Raw genomic sequence first — 27327 nt, forward strand, 5'->3', positions numbered from 1 at the left:
CCCCACTGGTGTGCAGATGTGGCAGAAGATATGATTTTCCTCTGAAAAAAAAAAAAAACAGCCAAATTTTCAACAAATTCTCCCATTCTAAGCTGGGATAAAATTGAAATTTTGCAAGGTATTTTTAAAAAAAATAACAAAAAAGCAACCAACCCCCCCAGCCCCCCCAAAAAACCCCCAACCACAACACCCTCCCCCCAAAAAAAATCCAAACCAAGAAACCAAACTGAACCAAACAAAAAAAAAACCCCAAAACTGAAAAACTGAAATAGAAGGTAAACCAAATCCAGACAGTTTCTACTCTCCTTTTCTGAAAACAGGCAACCACTGTGATGCAACAACCCTTCTTTAAATCTCCGATTTTGTCTGAATCAGAACAGTAACTTCAACTTGCATTTCAGCAGTCTCCTGTGAGCCTAAACCACTATTCCAAGGTGCTTCCCAATTTTGTTATTCAACCTGATCTCTCCAGTAAAACCAGTTAAATAGCCAGAGAAAGGCAGTTTAACTGTTGGTGGTGGTAAGGAGGAAGGTGAGGATGGGTGTCTTGCTGAGCCACAGCCTGTGCCTCCCTGAGAGTTCTCCTTCTCACCTGGGCTACACCTGGGCCTGGCTTTTTAACCTGAAATGTTATTGTGGGACACAAAATTATAACAATTACAATAACAAAACTTTCTGAAGCATCAATGAACTTTCTTAGTGAAAAGTTTCAGCATCCTGTATCAGGAAGCAATCACCATTTTCCCATTTTCCCCATGAAAAACTCCATTGTCCATAACCACCCAGGACTGCATGCCTGGCACTGTCCTCACAGGGTTTCTCCCTGGTTTTCACAGCCCTTGTTCTGGTTCTTATCAAGTCTTAACAAGAGCAGATGCAGACTCATCCAAAAGCAAGGGGGCATGCTCAGGTGACAAAAATGTCATGTGGACTATCTTGTGGGAGAAAGAAGAGGAAAAGCTCGTCCAGAGCACATAAGGAGCAAGTGGGTGAGACCTGGCACAGACCTCAGTGCAGTGCCAGATACCTTAGGGCATCTCCCTTATCCTCAGCACTGAACTGGGCACTGAAAAACCTGGATTGGGCCCAAACGCTGCTTTAGATTTTCTCTATTTCTCACCCCAAGAAGACAGGAACAATGTTTTTACCACCAACGATTTCAGCAATAATTGGCAAACTGCTTCAAATAAAACTGAATTGGCATTTTAGCTGATCTTTCAAATTTAGGGTCACAATTCAAATTTTCAGTGACTTTGTCATGTATCCTCTCTAGTCGTGTTCAAGACTCTCTCAATTGGAGAATTCCTGTGGGAAGGGGCTTTTCTTCTCCTCTTTTTGGATAAGGAACTTAGAAGTGGCAGCGCAAGTAGTTCATGAAACCTTATAAATATTTGGAGCATAAGCAGATGACACAAAGTTTTGCATTTAAGCACGTGGGCTCCAAATAAATAGCTGAAAATTGCCTTAACCATAGGTTTCAATATCAATCCCCTGATGATGGGATGCAGATCTTTCCAGAGAGGTCAGAATTCCATAGTTATGTCACTCAACACTACCCAATCCTGAAACCCCCTATTTCTTAATTTATTTTTTTTTAATATCTGCCTTCATAGAAGATGATTACATTACACTGCATGAAAGTCCAAAACTGGGACTGGAAGATGTAGCACAGCAGGGAGTAGGGGTGTCCTCTCAGCAAATGCAGTTCAGCCTCTTTGCCTTTAGATAATTTGTTATTGAAGGTTGGCTCGAATTTAAGGCAGCAATGTTTCAGAAACACTTGGAAAAGCAAGCCAGCTGCAGGGCGGATATCATTACAAATTGAGACACATGTTGTACAGGAATACCATTCTTTTCAAATACCAGAGTTGTGTCTGGGGAAGCCAAGCCACGCAAAGAGTCGGAGGCAGGACCTCGAGCTGTAACGTGCCGGGGGCCTTCAGCTTGCATTAGAGGCACCAAGCTCTGAGTGCACACAGCACTGAGCAGGATCAAGCCCAGATATTTAATCAGCTGTAATTTTCATGGTAGAAGCAAACATTAAATAGTTGAGGGTTCTGCAGAATGTTAGAGGTTACTCCAATTCATGGCTCTCACGAGATGATCACACACATTTCCAAAGACAACTTTCAGTCCTGTGAGTGCACTGCAGCTCATTATCAAAATAATGTAAATAAGGTCATTATCAGGAGGTCTCAGCTGTGAGGCTTTGACGAGTGGAGGCACCCAGAAATGTGCTTACCTTTATGGGACCAACAGGAGAGACTCAGCAGGTAATCTGGAAGCAAAAATTGCTTCAGAAAGTCTTGCTTGCCACTGTCTGATTTCTGCCTGACTTCTTGCTCAAAGAGCTTTGTTTCTACTTTTCTTCAATCTTCCACTGTGTTTTTTCAAGCAATAATTTAATTTTATTTAAAATCTATACCTCACTGCTTGAGTATGTCCAACTTTTTTACAAACACAGTCCTCAGAAGTGTTTTGCTCTTTTCTCTCCCACTTTCAGGTATTGCTGTTAAATAGTCTATAATCTTCTCACAGTTGTTCAGAGCTCACTGCTCCGCACTGAGGTTGGCCATGGTGTTTCAGGGTCAAGCTTCACAAAGGCTGTGAGGTGCTTAGCTCCTCATCAGATTTCATTGGCAATCAGACACATACCATCCAGCATCTTGGCCCCTACATGTCAAGGCAATCGATGTCTAGATGATGTTTTTACAAGTGTTTTTACAAGAGTCTGTTTTACTATGGTCTTTGTTGTTAGGGACTCTGTATTTAATTATGAGCGGTGCTTTCCTCCCCACCCCCATAAAATTTCCCTGTACCACTGACTTTGGTAGCTCGACAGCACAAGGACAGGCTGATGAAGAGCTCGAGTCTCCCCATAGGGCTGTTTCACACTTAACACTTTTCAGTGCAGCCAAACCTGCTTTGAACCAATTTAAATAAGAGGAGCATTTTAGACCTTATAAGTATGAAAGTGCCTGAACAGTCTTTAAAGCCCGGCAAAGAATTAAGAGCAACTCATTGTTTCAATATGAATGTGGGTTGCACCAACTTAGGGAATGCATGGTGCTTATTTCAGTTCAAATGATTTTAATTTCATAAGACAATTAAAACTAATAATGGCAAGTAAGCACCAAAATTATCTCTGAAATTGGTGGTCTGAGGTCCTGGGAGCTGTCAGGTAGGCTACAGTCTTTAGGTGTCATAGGTTCTTCAGATTTCTGTGGGTCTGTCAATTGAGCTAAGCCTTTTTTGGCTGTCAAGTTCTGGCCATGTGTGTTGTTTGCCAACAGCCCTAGATGATTATTACCTTTACAAATCAGACCAGGTGTAGTTATTTTCTAAACTGAGTTCAAGAATCAGATTTCATATTTGAAACATGTGCCCTAGGAGGTTTTATAGAAAAGCAGGAGGAGCCCATCAGAAATCAGCACTTGCTCCTTTGATTCAAAGAGTGTGCAGTGATCTATGGCAGCGTACCACGAGCCTGCTATTTACTGCCACTGAGACGGAAGTTAGCACTCCCACACCCCGGCAGCAAGATGTGGGAGCTGAAAGCTACCCTGGAAGTATGTCATTTTATACTTCACTATTTTGAGAAACTTTTTTTTTCTTTTCTTTCAATTTTTTTTTTTCCCCTGGGAAATCCTTTTTCTGATTTAATATACCTGAGAAGGTACATAGGCAATTTTGAAACATAAGATCACACTGCTAGAGTCAGGCAGCTCTCAAGGGCAAAGCTTCAGTTCCAAGCAAATGTGTTTAAGGCTTTGTGGTGTTAAAAGTCTCTCCTCTCCCCCTCTGGATAAATGGAAAATTTCTGTAGGCTCATAAGAAGCCAGGTGAAGGAAAACTTCTGAAGCAGAAGAGTAGGTGTTAAGTGTATGAGTCCAATTACTCTGCTGATTTAAATTAGTTTGGCACCAGTGGAACTATATCCAGTCAAAATTAGCTAAGGCTCTGGCCTGTAGTACCATGTCAACAAAGATGACTAGCATAGAAACGTGTTCAAATACAGAAAAACTGTTTTCACCTATATCTTTAAGGTAAAATTTTTTCAGAGCAAGCTGGGCAGAGGTAAGAAAGATGTTTGTAGATAGATACCACAGTGACAGAGGAGATCTAAAATCTCTAAGGCTAAAAAAAAAGGAGGTTAATAGCTATGCTCCTTGCCTCAGGAATCCAGACCAGAATAGGAAATCCCGTAATGGACCATGGGCAGAGGAGCTCAAAGTGGGATATATACTACTTCTGCTCTGAACTGAGTGTTCTACATGCTGTATATTTTTATGAGTAGAGTGCATGGACCAGACAGCTGAAGGTTTGGGCCTTTCACTTTCAGCAGATGCTGACCCTGAAACATACAGGTTGGCTCTGTAGATGGCCATACACCTACTATTTCCATTACTTCTGGAAGAAATTCTGCTGTCACAAGCAGAAAAACTCCTTCCTTTCCTGACCCCTCTGTCTCCAACACAGGATTACCCAACACACACACACACACACAGAAGCTAGTTGTGAGTTTAGCATGTGCCACTTCATTTTCTCATTTAGTTTAACATAACTATCATGTTAAATCCAAGCAGGCCTCTGTGTTTTCATTTCTTTCCTTTAGGAAACATTGACATCAAAGCTAGCGGGTTAAAACTGATCCCGCCAGGGCATAAAGCATGTAGGCAGGCAACACTAACACTGCTAATTTTAGAAACTCACATTGCTCAAACTTGAAAATATAACACTCAACAGAATACTCTTCCTAGCTTCATTCCTTTATCATAGCAGGACTTTGGCACTGAGATATCTTTTGATAGTTTTTCAAATTGCATCAAGTTAGAACAGCTTGACAGTCCACATCCTGATGGAGAAACTAAACTTTAACATCAAGGATTATGTTGCTGATTAGCACTTTCAATAATCAAGTAATTGGTACATTAAATAATCCAGAAATTGGCGACTTGCCCAAAAAGGTCACGCTTGCATTGATTCCTTTTTAGAGAGTCCATGTTGCTGTTACATGAATTCAATCTGTCTGTCCAGAAATCTAGCGTAAAAATATTTGGCTAATTTCCTTCTTGTCACACAATTTGATGGGAAATAAAATCCAGGAAAAGTTGCACATTAGAGCAATATGTTCAGATTTTCCAATTCAAGTAGGTGAGAAGCAAGAGGGGAAAAAGACAACTGGCTGGACTTTTTTTCTCCCAGGTTAGTGTAGCCAGTGCTATCAATACAAACCTCCAAGGGCCCAAATCAACCCACTTGTTAGTGTAGCTTCTCTCCTCTTTCTAATTTGTTAGAATTTCTGTGAGGTTGGAGTCTCTCTTAAGGTATCCTCCCCACAACTGGACTGCAGAAGGGTTTTATCTCCCTGCTTCCCCGAGGCCTGGGCAGGAGGAACTAACCCATGGGCATGGCAGAGGTCAGGGCTGCGGGTGCAAGAGGCTACACTGAAGTTCTCCTCTCCCTGTTGTCCCCTCTGCACAGACACAGACAGGCTCTGAGCCCTGCTCAGTCCTCACAGGCAGAAATCCCTCAGAGGGGAGGGCAGAAATCCAAGGCAGAGCCCTTTTGCTCCCCCAGACTGGCTATGACCAGCAATGCTGAAATAGCAAAAGAAGGGCTCTTCATGAAACCACAGAGTCCTCACCTCAAATCAATCATCAGAGCTGCACAAATCACTCGTGCGTGCCTTGAGGCGCTCAAAACCCACCCGCCTTTCACTGAGGCACCCACTGGAATGAGATGGTTACCATGCTGTTTACTTCTGCAGGGTATTTGGAGTATCCTCTTTCCTTTGGAGCACTTTAGGACCCTGGTCTCCCATATCTTCTGCACAGAGGCTACTTCTTTTCTTTTCCTGGAGGAACGAGGGGATGGACACAGACTAATAACCATCACCACGCCGTGCTATGCTACTGCACAAGCCCCAGGGGTACAGCAGACACCTGGGCTGGGCTTCTTAACTTCCAGTATCTATGTGGACATCTAGGTCTGTGCCAGTCACCCTAAGTTTACCTCATTGCAGGCAGAAATAGGCACCCCTAGGTCACAATTCATCTGAGCTGTCTTAGTTGTTGACTCTGGGATGAGCTCAGCTGTCTCTTTGGAGTGCCTGCTTCTTTAGGTTAAAGAGAGTTTAGACAATTAGCTCAGCTGCATCTTTGTTACAGATGTCTGTATTGGGTCAGATCAATCTTGCCTGGCAACCCGAAAACTTTCTTGTAAGACAACCCTTACACTGAGTCAAAGAAATATGATAAACTCAGGATGAAAGGGAAAATCGCTATTCCTGAGGATAATCACAGTGGCAGCTATTGACATTTAGAGAACACAAAGGGCTGAGGACAGTAACTGAATGGTAAAGAATCCTTGTCTTTCTAATGCAGCTTGTTCAGTTTGCCAACTTTCTCTCTTAAATACTATCTGTGATGTCATGAATAATCATGTCAACAGGAAAAAATATACAACTTGGTGAAGCCAGCACTCTTTCTGAAGGTTTAGGCTCTCACTTTGAATGATACTAAACTCTTCTTGGGACTGGGACCTTGAAGAGGCAGCACTGCTGCAGCCTGGATAGTCCAGGCAAGCAGAAATAGATGCTAAGAACCAGCCTGTCTTTGACTACAGAGTTAGAACATGAATGTGCAAGTGTTCAAGCATTGTCTTGAAATAAGCAGCTATGAGGAGCTTCAATGAGGTGGGAAAGGAAGGGTTAACCACGGCTCTCCTAAAATTTAATAAAAAGGACACAGCCAAATAGCAGCCTTCTCACTAGATCAAATCACTACCCCTAGGTAGAAGCATGCATACATTTATGAAGGGAATCTTTCAAGCTCCAAATGTAAGTGGAGTTTGCAATAAAGATATTGCTGCTGAGGGACATACATTCCATACCTCAGGGGTGGGTAGGGGGATCCCCACTAATAGGACCTAGGAGTGTGTAAAGATTTAAATATTAATTTGACTTTCAAGTTCCTGTATATGCTGATTACTAGTCCAAGAATGTGATAGTTGTCCTCTCTTCTTATTAGTATCTTTAGTATTCTCTTCTTATTAGTATCTTTTATGTGTGTCAGCACATGCTGAGAGCAAAGAATAATGGTTGTATTCCACTGAAGAAAGTAAATAAATACTGTTGGTGATCAAGGGAAGAAATGTTTCCAGCCCTGCATCTAGCACAGGGAAGGCTGTGTTAACAAATGAGAAGGCAGTCCTGGCTATACTATATATCTTTGATGGTGCAATTAGCCCACACTGATGGAGCAGGGAGATACTGCAATGGCCCAGATTACACAGCCTGCTGCTGCTATCTGTGGCTGTAGGTGCCAAACACCACTGCAGCCATTATTTGTGCTACTAGGAACAGGGATTTACTGGAGGCTACAGAATATTCCATGGATTGTAATGAAATCTGGCATGTCACCAAGCCACATCCGGCAAAGCATCAGTATTTTACTGCTGAACAGATTTCTTGCAACACCCACCATTTCCCCTTTTCCTGAAAGAAGCTCTCCGTGCTCGTGAATCTAAATAAATTCCATTACATTAGTTTTGTTAAGGAATATATTCAGTGCAGGTAGCGCAGTGTGCAGCTGCAGTGCCAGCTGCAGGTTGAGCTCTGGGGGGGCCAGAGCCCAAGCCTGAGCACCAGGCAAGAGGGTGGGAATGGGCACTGATCCTTTCTACAACAAAGGACACAGGGTGATTGCACACCCCCAACAACCCCCAGACTTCCCTGTGCTTAGATTGTGAGGGTATACAAGGCAAAAAAGCCCAGGGTTCCTTTGTTCTGCATCCCTACTCAAAGGCATCAGCTCGAGCTGTTGTTTTGTTATTTATTTATTGCACCATGATGAAATTATTTTAATGATTGGGATATCTCAGAACTCTGATGTGGAAAACCTGGGGTCGAGACAGTGAGGAAACCTGGTCTGATTGTGTGAGTGTGGGGTGTGTAGCTGTGGAGGGGCTTTGTCCCAGCTCAGGCGTTACAAGAGTGACTGCCAGAGCCATTCTTGAATGGTCAGACAGGGAAGATTCGTTAGACAGTTTCTCGCTCACAGGTTTGATGCATCAGACACATACTAAACAAAGAGTTTTACAAAGGTGCTATGCTATCAGAGGGATTCAGTAGGCTGGAAATTGGAAATGAAGGATGAGAGGTTTCTGCATCTGGAGCACTGTCCTTGGGCAAGCCATGGGGTTGGTGGAGTTACCCATATCTCTGCCTTGCTTTGCAGCCCTACCAGGAGCCACAAACATACACCAAGCACCGGGCTGGGGCAAATCTCAGCTGCTTTTTTAAGGTGGGAGACTTGCACCAAAGACAGATACCTCAGGAAGGGCAGTAAAGCCCCAGGACAGAGGTTTTGCTGCAATAAGCTATAGTGGGCAGGTCCCAAACAGCAGGCAGTCCCTAAGCACCAATACATAAGAAAGGAAAGCCCATGGAGAGGAGTTCAGTCTCTCGAGAACAGCTCAGTGGAAAGCCAGGGTGCAGTGTGGAGGCAGACCAAAGTGAGATGGTTGGAGGTGACCATTTGCTAAGTCCATTGGATCTGAGCTAGCAGGAAGCTGCTGGGTCATCTGGCTCTGTGCTACGCTGCAGGGCAATTTCAGTCATTGTGAAGGCTTGAGCTGCTGTGTAACTCAGCTGGAATAAGTAAGCAGATTAATGGCCCAGACCTGTACCATATTCTAGGCAGAAAACCACTGATTTTGACATACACAGCACAATAACTTCACAGCCAGAACCATCATGATATGTTCTGTGAGCAAAAGTATAATGAGGCTGCTGATGAATGGAGTACTGACAAGTACAGATGCAATACAACACAAAAAAACAATACTACAACACAAATACCAGTAGTTTTCTGAAAGTGCTCATAAATTGGAATTTGTATCTTTCTCTTTCATGAAGGCCACATCCACATGAGTTTGCCCTCACACCTGAAAATACTGAATTCTATTCACACAGAAGGCAGTAGTGATTACACAAACCTTTACTTATTCTGATTTCGAATTCGGAGACACCTCCTTTTCAATGGTGGCTCCAGATCCTCTGGCCCTGTGCTGAGCATTGGCGTTGAGATAATGCACGGCGCAATAGCAGTCTTTTCTGCTGGTTTTGGCACAGGCTGGATCACGCAGCCTGTCTTGGGCAGCATCCTCAAAGCATACGCATGGTCCTCGTCTGCTGGATTGTTAAGGTTCGGGTCCTGTTTGTCTCCCCCAGCCAGGGGCTCCTCCCCAGCCTTCTTGCCAGCCTCTCCCTCGAGGTGGCAGTTCGAGGCGCAGTTGTTCTCCTTCACAGACTCCAGCTCGCTCACCGCCAGCTCCTCCGGGGACTGGGGCTTTTTCGGCTCCTGGGGCGGCTCCGGGTTCTTGGAACCCTCTGTGCTCTTTGTGCCATTCACAATGACGTTGCACACCGCTGCGCCAGCTTCCAGTCCTGGCGTGCCAGAGGCCAAGGAGACGGGACAGCAGTGAGCTCCGTCACTGCATGGTAACGTTTTTGAGTCAACCGGGCTGCAGTTGTCCCTGCAGTCATTGCAGTTCCTTTTGTCTGAGCTACCAAAAGCCAAATTTACAACACTGTTAGGTTCACGTTCAACTTTCACCTGGGCGTGCAGTGCCCTGTGGATGACATTGTGCAGCCTAGACCGGTGGCCCACTGTTAGGTCTATCACACCGTCCTGTGGACCCTGTAGCACGCTGGGGAAACCAAATTTACTGTTCGCTGGACTACTAGGTCTGACAGTCAAATCAACAACTTCATTTTTACTGTGCTCCTGAAGCACTTTAGCTTGATTAAGGGACTGGCCTGAGCAGCTCGGTGATGAGTCAGAGGATTTGGATGATCCTTGCTTTGACTCTCGAGGGGATGAAGAGCTATTGGTTGGCTTTGCCCCAGGCGTCTCACTGGAGGTACTCGGAATGAAGCTTTCGCCATTGCTGGAGAAGCCATTGGGGGGTTTGGAGTCGTTGATGTGAGGGATGGGGATGGGAATGGGGATGGGAACGGGCAAAGGGACAATGACAGGATATGGCACTAGTAGAGTTGGGGGTGGCACCAGTGGGGCGAGGGATGGCAATCCAAAGTTCATCATCTGTGGCATAGGCATAGGACCATTTGGCATCATGCTGACAGGGGGGAAAGGAAGACTGGGCAAAGGAGCTCCGGGAGGGGGAGGTGGCAACAAGCCAGGAGGATTCCCAGGCATGGTAGGTGTTGTGGGGGGATGGATGTGGGGGGAAAGCATTGGCCTGTGCATGGGGCTAGAGGTGGGACCCATATTTCTGGGACCACCTGGTGGGGGACCAATTCCAGGAATCATTGGATTTGACAGAGGGCTGTTAGGATTTGAGGCATGGTGAGGTGGCCCACGAATAAACGGTGGACGGATTTGCTGCATAATTTGCTGTTCCATGAATATGGGCAGAGGAACTGGCCCACGGTTTGTCATCACCATGGGAGGACTGCGAGGAGGGACACCAATTGGAGGCACAATGCTAGCAGGTGGCTGGACAGAAACTGGTGGAATATTTGGATTCTCACTGATGGGAATAGGTTTGGGAACTGGCGTGGGGATTTTAGTGACAGAGCAGTTGGCAGTGTCAGACGGAGAGGCAGTGGTAGACGCTGATGGTCCAGGGCCTTGAATTTGGCCAGCTGCAGACGCTGGGGATGGGGCTTTTCTCCGAGCATCTGCTAGCGGTATATTCCAAGAATCTGGAGTCAGCAGCTGCACCCCAGTGCCTTCTGCTTTATTTTCGACTGGAGGATGTAATGTACTGCACAGTCCAGCTGGAAGATTGGCCTGTGTCTCTTTGTAGAAAATGTCCATTTTGTACTGATTGAGACATTTTGCACTGCAGAACTGAAGCCTTCTTTCCCCGTCCCCAAAATCCAGATACTCTTTTGTGTGTCTTATGTGCTTACACCAGTCACATACCTACAACACAGTAATAAAATCAAATCAGGTAAGAAAAGCAATCTTCTCTTCATAGTGTTATTTTAAAAGTAATTTTTCAGTTGCTAAACACATTATTTTTCTAACAGGAAAAAACAAAGTCATATTTGTGAAAACTGCACCTTTTTTTCCCCCCAACATATTAATGAATTGAATGCCACTCCCTTTTCTGGCTCCCATGATCTCAGTTCTACCTTATACGATGCTTTATATGTCTTAAACCCAAAGCACAGAAAAGAATCCTCAGCTGGCACAAACCGTTATAACACGCATATGTAAGCATGCAAAGTCCATACGAGTATGGCTGTGATCACTCCTTGGTGGCAATCTAAGCACGCCTGTGCCATCTGAGATGCCATGCTACACAAGGAGTGTGAGAACTGGGAAAGGACTCAGAGAATTGCTGGAAATGAACACAAACCATTTTCTGCTGAACTGCAGCACACAGTAACATTTAGTATTCTACCAAGGGTATCAAATAATAGGTTGGAAAGAGTGTGGTATTTCAAAACGGCATCACAAAGCAAAAAGCATCACTGATTCTTTGCCCTTCGTTCCAAGGAGAAACTTGGAAAAAGTTGGGATATTTGCGTAAGGTTCGAATAGTCCCAATTTGTGATGTTTCAGCAAGCTGGAATTATTTTCTGAGCTGTTTGCCCACTCTTGTGTACAAGTCACTTTGAGTAAAACTTTTTGGCAAGCAAGGACCTGTTTAGCAACTTCTCAAATAGTACGGCAAAAAGTTTGCATTGCAGGCTCAATTTTGTTTTGTTTCTCTGCTTTCCATTTAATCCTTTTTTTGTGTTGCTATTGGTGTGGTAAAGGCACAGCCAATTTTTTTTTAAAATAAGGCTGCAGAACTAATTAAGCTGTGAAAGGTTTTCCCAGTTGTAAACCACTAGACACCAAAGTTCAAAAAATAGTCATTCTAGGCTTCAGAATCCATTACTTCAGAGAAATTATTGTGATTTCATTAACACATTAATTTTGCAACACCAACAGCTCTCACAGATGGTGAAGACATGATCTACAATTCAAATATGACTCTTGTTTGCACAAATGCCTTTCCTTCATATGGCATTTTAAACAAGAATTAATATGGGTAATCTTGCCATAGCTATAAACAGATAAACAGATGTCAGATTTTTCAGTGCCTCACTTTTTTGACAGAATTTTACACACACAAACCCCCCCCCCCCCAATTTTGTCATTTACATTTGTTCTCAAAATACTCCACTGACAGAGATTTTTGGTGCTTTCTATCAGCATGTTGAGCCTATGACCATGTCATAATATATCCTGGTATTGTTTGCTCTGCCTTTTCCAAATAGCCCACATTAGCTTGTTTTGAAATGACTCTATCTTTTGTACAGAGGAAAAAAATACACTAAAAACCCCAAAGAAGACTATGATTGTGAAAAGACTGCATTAAAAGGATAATTAATTTTAATAACTATTGGCCATATAAACAATTCAAAACAACATATGCTGGGCATCTGATTACCCATCTCATTTAACTCTCAGCTTTCCTTTAATATAAACAGTGGCGACATTCTTGAGTTTTCAGTAATATATCTTTAATGTATATAGACACACACACACATACACACACACACACACACACACACACACACACACACACACACTATAGGCTATGGCTATTAGCCCATTTAACTCCTCCACCTTTTGGCTATCCTGCCAGGTCACTGTTTCTTTCCCTTTTGCTCCCCTCCCCATTCACACACACAGGCATACACTCCCTCCTCTCTTTTATCCCAACATTTAAATCAAGCTAAATAATCAGTTGAGAAGCAGCAACCCCTAAGTCAGCCCTGAAGTTTGTGAATGCAGGACCCAGATTTTTAGCTTGGGCATGCAGACACTGTGCCCTGTGAGATAAAGCAGACGGGCTGCTGGTGCTGCTTGGCACATGTGGCATCAGTATGGCTGTATTTCCAGCATGGTGCCCCATGGCAAAAAAGGAAATTTCCTGGTGCAAACAAGTCCAGCCCTGCATTGAACATACAGTGACGCTGACACCCTAAAATGTGTGGGCAAAAAGGCTGTGAAATGCATAGAACTGCTGGGATAAATGCCTGCACTGCCATGGTGCAGGCATCCCCCAGGCATGGGGCAGATGGGAAAGCAGGAGTGCAGCAAGCAGGGCAGAGGGGACAATGTCACTTCCAATAGCTCCTGGATTTTATCAGGTATCAGCCCTCCACAGGAAGGCTCAGTGGCCATCACAGACAGCTCTGGAGCTTGTGCTGCAAATAGTATGAGCACACTGCAGTGGTACCAAACCATCCTGCATATTTGGCATGGCTGTGGGTTTGCCACCCACCTGGCAAGGCAGCACACATGATGGAACCATCCTGTAATCAACCTCCTGAAATTTTCTGGCTTGCCACTGTTTTTAAAGCAGAAAAAAGGGGAATTTGTGAGTCTACACTATGAGGTAATAAGATACATTTAACTCAGTAGAACTGCTGAATTTACCTTAAAGTTATTTCTGAGTGAGAGCTCACTGCTGTAGCCATAAAATGCTATCTATTTTGCATACATGGAATCAGGATGTACTCCACCACACTCTTCCTGCTGCTTGCAGAGTATGCTCTTGCCCCAAGGGCTGGCAAAGATGTAGAGAGACTCCGCATGTACTCCAGGAGATGTACAAAGAGATACCAGGAGCTCCCAGACAGCTCCTGAGGCAGGCTGGGGCAGGATGGAGCCCACCCTGGCCCATCACCATCTGTTTGCAGTGGAAAGACAAGGAGGAGAGTGGCCTCAGAGGTGTCTGCAGAAAGTGATGGAGCAGGACTTCAGGTGCATCTGCAGTGAAGGCTTGCCCTTCCTTTGGGACAAGGAAGTAAACCACCTTGTAACCCCCTGCCAAAGAAGTGCCTGAGAAATATGGGAGAGTAAACCCAGTCTCCTTATCTTTCTAGGAAGAGCCCCATCCATGACCTTAATTAAAGGGACTGAAAGAGAAATACAGCTCCACAAAAAATCGTGACATCTTTTCTAATAATTTAATTTTATTTGTTAGCATTTGCAAAATTCACTGAAACACTCTACTGTATTATTGCTGTATTGATTTGTTTATCTCCAGTGGGCTCCTGTGTCTCTCCTGGCTAAACAAATATTTTCTCTTCCTTGGTAAAATATTTAGAAATCCCGCTTACAAATTCTCTACTGATTTCTCCAATTTTCAATAATTCGGTGAGGAACAAGAAACTCTGCCTCACTCACATATTGATCACATACCCTTCTGTATATTTTATCACTAGATAAAATTATTTAAAGCCAGAGAAATTAAAGGCAGCAAATCTATTCCTCTGAATACCCCGCATAGACCAAATGTTCAATAATTATCTCATTGATTTAATGCAATATCTCAAAGTGTTGAAGCTACAACATTTTACAGTGTAAAATGTGTAAATTTTACAACAGTGTAAAATGTCCATCTTCTACATTCATATATTTCATAATTTTCTTTTGTTTTTTCTCTCATTCTTTTTACTTACATAAGCAATCAGTCTGTGCTGCTTAGTTAAGATAAAAGGTATAAAAATGTGGGACTCATATGCAGGTAATATGCAGGTAATATGACACCTCACAATACCATACTATAAGGCAGAAAAACTGTCTCCACAACAATGAGGAAATTAGTAAAGGAGAAAAAAAATATCACTTAAGAATTAATGAATCAAGTCTGTCTTACAGAATTGATCATTTAAGATGAGGTCAATGAATTTATGATACAAATGGCTATATCAGTAAAGGTGATAAAATGCAGCAATATCATTCATTTTACATCTAACTAATGATGTGCTCAGAGTAATTACAGATTTCTTCTAAAAGCCTACACTGATTGGTTCAGATGTGATAGGTAAAACATATATATCTCTCCATTCAATAAAATAACATTTCTTATCTGTAGAGCACACAGCTGATGTCTTATCTTTTTAAGTACTTGCATTCTATATGAAACATCACTGTTCTTCACACCCAGCTCAGAATTTCTCTGTTCACGTATTCCCTTTCCTTCCCTTTGCCTGCCTTATTCCTTCTTTTCGTTGTACAACCAAGAGAAGAGCTAAACTGTTGCAGAGTGCTTATTGACACTGCCCATTGGATTGGGAGTGCTCACACATGGGAACAGCTCCCTAGGTTTCAGTGGCATTAGTCACAAGCATTCATGCTGTAGGATCACATTTGGAGGGCCTGACCCAGCACCAGTGGAAAACAATGAAGAGGCTCCTCTTTAATGCAATCCATCGGCTTTGGGTCTGTTGCTTAACCCTGGCCCCTGCTCACCCTGGAGTCATCAAGAGCTTTGTTCCCAATCTCAACAGCAGCAGAGACACAGACAGGGATTTTGGAAGGAGCTGCAGGAGAAATACCCAGGAAGAAAATAAATGCTGTTAGACTGAGTCACAGACGTTTCCTAACAAACATAGGCAGAGCCACCATTTTGCACATTTCTATCAACAGGAGGTTGGACCACTAGTGGTGTCACTGACAATGAGCATGAACATTTCCAAGATAAGAGGGTGAAAACTTGCAAGGTGCTAACAGATCTCCTATGCACCTTCATCTCTCTTGGAAAACACTTCTAGGACCACTCTGGGAGAAGCACACTTCACACCATGAATGCCAGAACATGAATCCTGAATGACAGAAAGATCAGTATTAAGATAACAGCCTATCTCATTCAGCTGCAGCGCAACAGCCCTCAAGAAGATTAAATTTACCTAACTGGGGCATATCCAAGGCTAAACAACAGAATGAACATTCCTTCAGTACATTTAATGTATTTATATTTTGGTGGCGGGTTGCCAGCATGCTACTTATAAGCTCAGTGACTTGGTATCATTTATCTGCTTTCCTGTGAAACACACAGCAACCTACACCAGGAGACAACTCAGAAGACACTGCATCAGCAGAAACACAGCTCGTGCCCGAAATGGGAACACTGAGGAAGCCAGCACTGAGGGATCCCGTAACGCTCAGATGTCTCTGATACAAAGAGCGGGAATAAAGCCATTCCTGTTGGCATCCATATCTTTATTTTGATAGAAACACCCAAAGTGGAGTCCAGACATGGCTACGAGGCTGCCTTGCAGGCACAACACAGGATCCTGCTGTGCCCAAAAGGGCCTGGACTTCAAGAACCAGGTAATTAATACTTAAATCAATTGGCTGTCAAATGCAGGCACAAAGTTCACACATAGGTGCAGTCCACCACTAACTTTTGAAGAATAATCTGGTATCAGACACTACTTCATTAAGAAATACACTTGGGAAAACCTGTGTGCAGAGGTATTTACATCAGCCTAGAGGAACCAGGAACAAGTAGCAATGGAAAAACCCTGATGTGATGAAAGATACCCTATGCCTCTTACACAATGCTTTGGACAACTCCATGGTAAAGCTTGGCAAGAGGACAGAAAGTGGTCACTAGGGCAAAGACGTGCCATTTTCCACTTCTCCAGAACCAGAGGGTGACTGACAAAGCTCTTCTCCTTGCTCGGGACAATGCCACTGGGGTATGCCTTGCACAAGTGAGGGCTGAATCACATCTGAGGACCAGACTTTTATCAAAGATGCTGAACAGATGCTGAAGATTATCAAAGACTCACTTCTTGGCATAAAATCCATGTATTCTACTTTGCTGAGTAGTTCCTATTTCCTTTTCTCACTGTAGTATCCAAGTGCTGTCTCTTTATATACATTCAGGCATATGTTCTGACTTCACGAACACCACTGCACATTTCCTATATCCTGTTCTGGCCCTGGTTGCCTTTCCTTTTAGCCCAGACTGGTCCTGGAAAGGTCTGGGAAGATGCCTGAAGTTTCTAGTACTGCCACCCAGCCAGGAAGTGTGAGGCATGGAGCCAGAGGCTCCCACCCCATCCCAAAAGCCACAAGGTGAGGACACAATGCCTCTCCCCTCCTGCCTTGCAGCCCAATGAGAACCTGACACACCAGCCATATGTTTTTCTGCAAGGGCTCAAGATTTTTGAAGTCTGCCAAACACTGGACACAGCAAAAATCTAAAAATTAGGAAGTGGCTAGAAACACACATACAGAGGTTTCTAGCACACAGCCAAATGAGTCACAAGTAGTGTGTTCTAGCACACAACTCAGTCACACCCTTTGCAGAGCACCCAGCAGCCGCTGCAGCATGGACACCAAGGCACCTTGAGACCCAGGCCCCCTTGCAAGGCTGTGGGCACTCCCAGCAGAACACCAGGGGAAAATTCCGTCAATCAAAAGGAAAGAAACCTAGATCTGTGTGTCCTGCTGGACTATGTACCCAACTGACTCTAAAGGAGCGTGAAACCTCTCTCTGCTGTCCTCGACAGCTCCCCAAGCTTATTGGGCAATGTGGCTATCTGCAGCCTCCCTTCTTTTCTCCATTTATCCATCAACAAGGCTTCTCTTCAGAGCAGGTCACCTAAAAGGTAATCCCCTCATAGATCCCACCTGCAATGCTAATCCTGCAAATGGCCCTGTTTCTGCAGTCTGTTGCCTGATTAAGAACAGAAAAACTTCAGGGCAAGAGCTGTACCTCAAGTGTTAATGTACCCAACACTTGTGAGCACAGAGAAGCTCTGGCCCCAGTAGAGCTCTGGGTTAGACTGAGACTTTCTGTAAACATCAGTTTGGGTCTGTATCAATCTTCACCTCCTCTTCTGCTCACCTTCTGAGGATAACCTGCTTCAGAACAGCCCCTCAGGAGCCAAAGACCCCATCAGGCTCTGAGTTCTTAGCACACACACCGATTTGTTTGACACAAAAATTGTTCCAAGGAATTAAACTTCCCTTTTAGCATTTCCTGGCTCAGAAAAAAGACAAATATGAAGAAGAGCAAGGTAGGCACACTGCCATGCCAGTTGAGAAGGTGGGCAGGTGAAGATCTGCAGAAGGACACAACCATGCTCAAAAGAATAGGGTCAGAGTGAGGAAGAGGGGGATAATGTGTTCCACCCAGAGATGATGGAAAATGACAAACTCCTTGGAGAGGTAAGCAATAATCAGCACAATATCCTAATGCTGTTGTGCTTTTTTTCACAGCTAATTGAGTTATCACAAAAGGTATTCAGCTGCCAGCACCCAGCGCCAAGAGATAGAGTGGGTGCAGCCTTGCCAGGAGCTGCTGTCGCTCACCAGCGTGTCCCACATTTCTCTACTTGATCCTCCTCCAAAACACCCACGCTCAGGCTTCCTCCTGACATGGACCAGGAAGCCTGGGGCACAGCCAGGGCTGGGCAGGGTGTGCAGGGTCTGCCTGTCCAGCACTGCAGCCACTGTGTGCTGGCCTATGGGGCTGGGGGCTTTGTCTGGGGGTCCCCAGCAGGCATCAGACTGTCCCTGAAGGGGGAGGGCAGTTCACCATGTCTACTTGGAAGACAACTATGACTAAGCCCCAGCTGTCATGACTGGGAATTGATGCTCTTTCACTACCAAATGTCAAACAATACTGTAACAGGCATAATCCTAAGTGCGCCTCTAAGCAGTTATCCAGCCTCGATCACCATTTTTGATGTCTTATTGTAAAACATTCAGCATGTTTATTGTGGCAAGATTTTTCTATCCAAGATGGCGTGTGATAATTTTTTTATACTGATTGTTCCATTTGAATGGAGTGATTATTATAAAAAACAAAAAGAATCATTCCAGCTGAAACCTGCTGCGAAGGAACCCCGAGGCAGGCTCTAACACACTGTGAATGTGGTTACAATATAGCTCATAGCGACGCTAGGTGTGAAGGAAAACAGATTTTTACAATGTTTGGAGCTTTGTGTAAAAACAGTTGACAAAACAGAACACTGCAGTTGCCTACAACTTAAAACTGTCCTGTGACAAGTTTCTCTCTGTTAAAAAGATACCAAAGCTTGCCTGCCTGATTGTTTTTTCTTTCCCTGATGTTACCCTCCTGAACATCTTGTCCTTTCAAAAATCTTTACCAGTTTTCTGAGTGAATACTGATTTTATGTCATTTAAATGCAAGACTCACTCTGTCTCCATTTTTCATCCTAATTATGCAAAAGTCTAAGCTACATGAAGCATAAGGAGAAAATAGAGTTATTTGGTAATTAATGGCTAATGATAAATTGATTCCATCTTTTGAATCATTGCAGTTGTCATCTATGGTATTTAAAACATAGGGCTTTTCAAAGCCCTTGGGTTTCTTTGTGTTGGGGGGCTTTTTAATGTTCCCAGTTAAGAAGAATGAATGTGAGTTATGCTAATGCCCGATGGAAATCCAGGTTGGGTCTTATTTCATCAGAGTGGCTACACATTTGATTTTGTATATAAACAGCTGAGCTCTGTGTTTTCACCTTCAATCTGAGGCTTTGAAACCACAGAAGGAACTTTGGATCTAAAACCACTGGTGAAGCCCAAAATATGATGGGTGAAACTTTAGGGGAAATGAATGTACTGTGAGGTGGGGCTTGCCAAGAGGGAAGTTCTTCTCCCCAGAAATGTTCCTGAATAAAATAACACAGAATGGGACAATAGCAGCATTTAAATCTAAAATCTTTAATATAAGGTTTTTACAGGGGTGTTATACAAGAGCAGATGAAAGGGCATGTCTGTATGGCTGTTTCAGTACTGGCTAAGTCCATCACTGCAGCAGTGACAGAAGTCCTAAATAAAATGAATGCGATGCATAAGATAAATGGAGGGTAAGAACAGGAGAGAGAGCTGTAGGTTAAATGCCCTCAATAGGTCAGACAGTCTGTCTCACACATTTCAGAAACATCTAAAGAACACCTCAGTCTGAATGTCCTTTCCAAAAGGACATGCCGTGGGTTTCCCATGCCTTGGAAACCTCATCCCACACCAAGTGCATTGGCCTTTGAGCATGCAATAGTCTGTGGGGCAGAGCAAACCACAGTTCAAGCCATCAAGTCCTACACTCAGATCATGAACTCTCATCAAACCTCATCACACAGAAAGGCCAAGAAACAGTTCCTCTTACAGACTTAATCTAGTCTGACAGGAGACCATGCAACTGTGTCAGTAGCCATCTTCCTTGTGAGCATAATTTGAGGGATCTGTGGAATCAACTGAGTGTCTCCACCATGCTCCTCATGGCCCTTAGTTCTTGGGTGGCACCACGAGAAGCCAGCTTGGCAGAGCAGTGGTGCAAACATCTGCTGGTCAGTCAAGAAGTTTAATTTGGATTATGTAGGCATTGGTCTCCTTGATGTTCAACACTTGATTTCCAGGCAAACGCTTCTCATGATGTGCATTCCCAAACTCCCCTGCTCCTGAGATGATGGTGGGAAACAACTCAGCAGCCAGAAACAAGAACTACATTGAGTAGGTGAAGCTGGGAGTCTTGGTGAGCTACAGCCTGTCCCCTTCCACAACAGGAGGTTTTGCTTTATCATCCTTAAGCTGTTAGTGCCCCAGCAGGAGCTTCACTTCTTCCTAAAGATGATACAAATGAACTTCATCAAACTGCTGTCACTAAAGCTGTGCAAGGTATCAGCAGTGGAAAAGCATTGCAAACACCTTGAGAGCAGGACAAGAAATGTTGGCTTTGAATATTCAGGAAGTCATAAGAAAGAAATCAGAGCTAGCATCTGGAAAAACATTTCTGGGGCTTAGAAATACTTCCTCAGAGTGCTCAGGCCCTGTTGTCTCTTTGGGGCAGCAGGGGAAGGTTGCACTAGGAAATACCCTCCTTCCTCTTCCTCAGAGAGTGGAAATGCAGTTCTTTGCTCAGGAGGACATTCACCTCCATCACCTTGGAGAACTTTTTGTATAATCTACATTCCCACACGTTCAGCTACAGGAGGGAGCAGAGCAGCTTCTCCATCCTTGGAATGGCCAAGCTGCAGAGTCTCATCAGTGCCCAGGCTGACAACAGGGCCAGCACTTCTGTCATGCCAGGAACCCCTCACTCCTTTCTCCTTTGGAGAACTGGACTAAACATCAGCCACAGAAGGTTTCTTCTGCAGAGCATCTGCCAACAAGTGCAGTGAGAAAGAGAGCCTGTATGCACTAGGCACTGCAGCATTCCCTGCATCCAACCCAGCAACTGGGAAAAGAAAGGAAGCAACTGACACTGCCAATTCTTCTATCAAATTCTTTTGAGAAATAAAGATGCTGTTAAGCAAAAAAAAAAAAAAAAAGCTTAAGGGTAAAAATGAAAGGGGCACTTTACTAGGCTCAATCAGTATCTCAATGATTGACCAAAATCTTTCCAAATGAGAAATCTGCACCCTTAGGAATCTCATGCAACCAAGTCTGCACATGACTTCAGAAGCCAGATGAAGATTTACTTCTCTAATTAATTCACTTTTTTATTCAGTGTCTGAATAAACATGTTCACTCATCTTGTTTTCTGATCAAAACTTTATTCTGATAATATGGCAGACATTGTGAGGTGGAAAATTACCCATCTGGCTAGAATTTATATCTAGTAATATCTTATATGTATTTTTTCCCAGTATATTTTCTTTTTTATATTCAAGAGACTGTAAAAATAACAATAAAACCCCCTGTCACTACTCCAGTTGCTCATAGATTGGTTGACAGAACTATAAATGTAATAATGAGGAGGTTTGAGGGGCAGGTTAATGTTTTTTGCTAACATATGATGCTTTTAGCCTAAGGCATTGCTGGGGGCCAATACCACTTCACCTGAAACCAAAATCACCACTGAACAGTCATTAAATCACTCAGAGTTAAATGTAATATTACTGGGTCTAGAGAATAGTAGTGTAATCCAGATTTGAAATTTCATTAATCCATAGAATAGGAAGCAGGAGTGCAATCTGAAACCTTGGGAAATCTTTATTTATTACCCTTTATTTGTAATGAAGGGTTCTAAGTCCAATTTCTCCCTCTCACCTACTGCCATTTTACAGTGGCATAACTCTCTCAGACTGGTGGGCTGTTTCTTCTGATTCACGCCTCTACAGGCAATTCTGTAAGAAGCTTACAGAATTCAAGACTCTGGGTGCTTTGAAAAAAAAAATTATATGTGTGTGTGTGTGTGTGTGTGTGTGTGTGTGTGTGTGTGTGTGTGTTTTCCCCCTATCTACATAGCTCAGGGATCTTCAATTCTTCAGTTTTTATTATTACATGGCAATCTTTCTCATGCAATGATTTTTACAGGCCAGGACCCACTAGACTGTATTAGGTGCTGTAACAGATACATAACTGTGGCACAGGCTGCAGCAGAACTGGCTGGGTCTCACAGTCTACCTGACACAGGTTCCCTGCATGTTTCCCCACCTTTCCCAAGCACATAAAAATCCTAGAGGGACTGCATCAGCCACTAACTTGAAAAAATAACCTTAGGAAAAGATTGACTTGATTAGGGATTGACTTGACCACTAGTAAAAATGGATGAAAAAAAACCCACAAAACTTCCCAAGAGAAGCGTTGCTGGGTTTAGGCTACAGAACTCTGAAGGGAGTCAAAGCTGTCTGAGATTTGAATGCGTGTGATTCACACTTTGAGAGCTGCTGGTAATGGTACACACCACCCTGCGTCCCAGAGTATGTTCAGTTTGAAAAGCAGCCCTCTCTCTGGAAACCACATTTGATTAGAACAGCCCTGGGCCAGATCCAAAACCTGCCTGGATCAGGGAAACATGTGTCACATCAGTTTCAGCCCAGGACTGAGACATGTCACATCTCTTGCAGATTGGGCACCAAGAGTGGAATTCATTTTCCCATTTCCTCTGGAGTTGGGGGCTGGAGAAGACGAAGCCAAGTAAGGGAAATTGCTCCGCTGCACACAGAGGAAACATTCTGAGTCCTCTACTTTCTCTTGCTGCAAGGCACTGATCCTGGCTGAAACCCAGAGCCCATTGGTACAGACCCAGCTCCCCTTCCCCCTCCTAATTAGCACAAAATCACCAGTGGAGAGAGGCTTATTCTGAGCAACTCTGGGTATTACTCTTGGTCACTCCCATACGGAGCAAGGAAGAATGAAATAATGGCCAGGGAAGAGAAGAGATGGGGATTGTAACAGCCTGCACATCCCTCAAACAGGGAAAAAGGAGAGGAGAGGAGAGGAGAGGAGAGGAGAGGAGAGGAGAGGAGAGGAGAGGAGAGGAGAGGAGAGGAGAGGAGAGGAGAGGAGAGGAGAGGAGAGGAGAGGAGAATAAAAAGATTACTCTGTTTCTGGTGGGTAGGATTTACCATGAATATTATGGTCCCTAGCTATCTGAAACCATGGTTTTTCAGGATTTTAACCTTGAAAATAATAAATGAGGAGTTACAAAGGTCTGAAACTGCAGCCTAGAGCCAAACATATGGTGAACTAATGTGTGTGAAAACTTCCTTGTCGTCTTCTTCTGCTAATGCCTCTCTTGTTTTACTAAGAACATTCCTGCAGAGAAGCCAGGCTTCCTTTGACAGGAGCCAACAGCTGTGAGGGTGATGGGCAGCAAGCAGCTTTACTTATGTGCCACACCTGAGGGAGAGGGGGCCAGCCCTTCACACACCCTGCTTGCCCACTGTGATGCCCTTCTCAGGCCCGAAACATTTGCTGGTTCTCAAGAAATGCAAAATGTGTCTTCTTCCTTGCTGACTGACCCCTCTTTCTTTCTAAGTAAGGCATGGAAGTGAAAAAATTATCTTTCCTATTCTGATGAAAAGGTCTTACTTATCCCTCTGTTTGGAAAGTGTTTAGCACTAGAACATACCTGACACTAAGCTATTTACATAAATCAAATCTATTCTTAGCAATCCTGGGATCAATCTGGGATAACTCCACTGAAGCTAGTGTTAATTTTCAATCTGAATCATGTAACTGAGAGTCGAATTTGGCACAAAGGATTAATTTCTCACTGAGGAGGGTACATTACAGCAGAAGGCATCAGATGCACTGTTCAGTAGAGAACACAATCACAGAGGACCCTTTAGCAATGCATTGTGTTACTGTAGATGGCACTCCTTCCTTGCCTGGGTGCACGATGCACACTGTGACTGCACAGATTCTATTATGTAAATGCATCATGCCAAAGCCTTTCATACTTACAAGACCATGCAGATGATTTTCTCCTTGCATGACATGCATGACAAAGCAGCTATGTGGAAGCAGCACACCAGGACAAAAGAAATCAACATATTTAAACCATCACCCTGCAAAGCTCTCAAGAATGCTTTGCTCTTTAGACTCCTCCTCAAAGAAGACCCAGTCTGTCTTACCTTCTCCAGCCTTTTTCCTCCCTTAGGAGGAAAAAGATCTCCCCTGGGTCTTCCCACAGAACTACTGACAACAATTTCACAAGGTAGAGCACCACTCAAAATATTCATAGGACCTGCTGAGACCTGGCTGGCAAATGAAGACCTGCAGCCATCACATACAAAGACTTCTAACTGTGCATTTGTCAGTGCAACTCAAGTGTTTGTTTTTCTTTAAAGAGCTTTCCTTTACATTTACTTCAACACCCATCCTGGGTCAAGTGCTCCTCACCCTCAGTGACTTAGAGCAGTGGAGAAGGAAGGTTACATAGGGTTACATAGCTACAGCATTGAGATAGGATTTGCCACGTTGGCATTAGTAATTCTCTGCGAGGAGAAAACTGCTGAGTAACTTTGGACAAGGAGAAAGGCAGGCAGTGAAATAATGCAAATAGCACAATTTTAGATATTAACTTTGATTGTCCAGCTCAGGTCTGTGAATAGATTTAGGCATCTCGGGAGGGTGGATCACAGCAGGAACCTAACTAAGGCTCTGAACTGGTCCCAGCAGAACTCTGTGTCCATCCACTGTCAGAGGAATGAAGGGAGACCAAGCAAGTCTCTAAAGCTGGGAGGCTTCTGTGTTCTTTATTTCCAGCATGTATCTTTGATCCTCCTTTTACAACCAGGAGAAGGCTTCTCCAGATCTGCCTAACCAGCTTGGAGGGTTTTGAAATGGGAATCAGGTCCTCTCACACGTGTGTACAACATCCAGTACAGTCACTCACACAGAGCCGGTGCCTTGATCCACCACCATCAAACAACCAAAGTGCAGCATCCCTGTGGGGCTCTTTCCTCCCTCTGGGATCAGAAATCAAGCGGGGCTTTGCTCACACTCTGACTTTAGGATTTGGTTCTCTGTGGCTCATTACAACTGTGCACTCATACACACGCTGTTATATGGAGATGCACCACAGGAGCAGGGAAAGGAAGATGGAGTTAAGTACAGTGTATTTACCATTAGACATGACTGAGAATATTGGCTGTTCTTCACACATACCAGGCACATTTGTCACCCTGTGCTATAGGAGGGATGTGACTAAGAGGTGGGGACATGCCAGTTAACCTCAGGCACTTGTCCAAGCACAGCGAGAGATCTGAGGTATGCACGAGGGTTGAAATTCCATTACAGGTTTTAAATAATTAAACACTACATGTTTGGAAGCTCATTCATTCCTATTACTTTTTAAATAATTAATCTGTATTTACATCTAGTGAACTTCACGGAGCTATACACATAACAAATTTGAGTCAAGTTGCAGAAGAGAGATTGTTCCTGTCTGACAGCATTACAAATGTTTTTGTTGTACACAGTAACTTCAGCTATTAGGGATCAGTCAAAAGCCAAATCCAACCTAGATGCTGTACACCACTGGGGTTTTTTATCAAATTATTCACAAGTAATCAAAACACTAAGAGAAACTGAAAATCCCCAGAGGATAAAAATGTGCTTCTTACATCTTAGAATAGTAAAAACTGATTCAAGAAATGAAATCAGTGAAATGAAAAACTGCATATTTTTTTCCTATTGAACATAATCACTATCTTCAAGATAATGCTGCCAGTTCCATGTAACCTGTAGTACAGTCTGATTAAAAAATACTGATCTCAAAGCCTAGAATAATACATGTAACAGAGTAACAGGCTCTAGAACAGGGGAAAAAAATCTTTATCCAGAATCCTTGTCTTCCTCAACACATTATTTCCTTCTATTTGCTTGTAGTTCAAGCTGAACCAGACATTAAACACTCAGCAGGTTTCACCTAACTGAACTACATGTGATGCACCAAAATGAATAACCAACACTGTTGAAACCTCCAAAACAATAGAGCACTGAAATAGGTGCTTGAAACCATAGCTCTGCTGTGGGAAATGTATTTGTAGCAATGGCATCAGCATTACATGTTTATTACATGTGTGATTTCCAGCTCCAGTTAGCCTCTATTTGCAGGTAAACAGATATATATGCATTCACTTATGCAATTCTAGCTGGTATTCCTACAAATTCAGCCCGAAACTAAGTTATTTCCTTTTCAAATAGCATTAGTACTAATAGAAATGCTGCTGGCCAAACAGTTCCTTCAATTATAATAAGTGGAGCAAAGCTGCCATCAAACTGAGATCTCTGTTACACCTGCACAGTTATTCTGTAAGTTAATTAGATTGCACAGGGCTAAATACGGACTTAATGTGCTCTTCAGAGGCCTCATAATGGCAGAAGACATATTAGGGAGAGAAAAAAGAATCCAACTTGACTTTCAAATCCCAGGCTGGCTTTGCAAGGAAGGGAGCAAAAACATCTGTACTGTAGGTGAAGCAGACATGCATTAGAGATCACGGAAAGCCCGTCACCTTGGAGAGGAAAGGTTTGCTTAAAAAGTACCTTGCAACCTTCTTACTTAGTTATTGTTATTAAAAAATAAAAAAACCAATGCAAGGACATCTAAATCAAGGGCAGGTGTTGGATCCAATAATGACAAGTCTCCTGTTTGCTCCTTTGACCTGTGCAGCTCTAATTCAGAGTCCTGAGGACAGAAGCTGCACATTTCTGAATGGCAGAAGAGAAACGGGGCTGCAGAAGAAGGGACCATGAGGTCAGGTTTCAGTGAAAGCCAGGCTTGCATGCCAGGCACAGAGATCAAGGAGTGACTAACTCAAAGCACAGGAAGAATCAGTGCTTCAGATGTCAGCTGTTTCAAGGATTACAAGTCCTCCTGTTTCCAGTGTCAAGGTAATAATCAGAGCAGTGGATGTGCGAGGATCCTCGCAGCGATAGCTGAATGTGCAGCCCTCGATTTGGATTCGGTTTGGGGGATTTTGTTTCTTTTTTAGACAAAGCCAACAGCGCCAAGTATTCATATTTCAATGCTGTTTTAAGGATCAAAACCCATCTTAATAAAAAGACGAGCAAGATTCAAAGCAGAAAATTATATGGGAGCTTCACATACAGTAGGTGGAGAGCAGGATTCTGTGACTTTTGTCAGGGGTATTCATTTAAAGATTGGTGCTAACAACAGCTTCTTAAAAATGTTGTTGTGTGTATCCCTTCCTGTCCTGTCCCCCGCCCCCTCCTCCCCATATTCATGTTTTCACATAAATCCTGATTTTGGCATATTACTTTATTGTGG

At 43.6% G+C, this 27327-nt stretch overlaps 1 protein-coding gene across 2 annotated transcripts in view; it reads right to left on the reverse strand.

The window, feature by feature from the left end:
* The window catches only part of SOBP (sine oculis binding protein homolog), a 112675-nt gene that overhangs the window by 3566 nt on the left and 81782 nt on the right, over positions 1 to 27327 (reverse strand). For both annotated transcript variants that reach the window (XM_071439338.1, XM_071439330.1), the window contains one exon: positions 9001 to 10955. In XM_071439338.1, the coding sequence (XP_071295439.1) occupies positions 9003 to 10955 (1953 nt within the window). In that variant the 3' untranslated portion in view covers positions 9001 to 9002. The remainder of the gene's footprint in view (positions 1 to 9000; positions 10956 to 27327) is intronic.

Source organism: Agelaius tricolor, unplaced genomic scaffold (assembly GCF_023055355.1).
Source record: "Agelaius tricolor isolate 1412-34295 unplaced genomic scaffold, bAgeTri1.0.p SCAF_1, whole genome shotgun sequence".
Lineage (NCBI taxonomy): Eukaryota > Metazoa > Chordata > Aves > Passeriformes > Icteridae > Agelaius > Agelaius tricolor.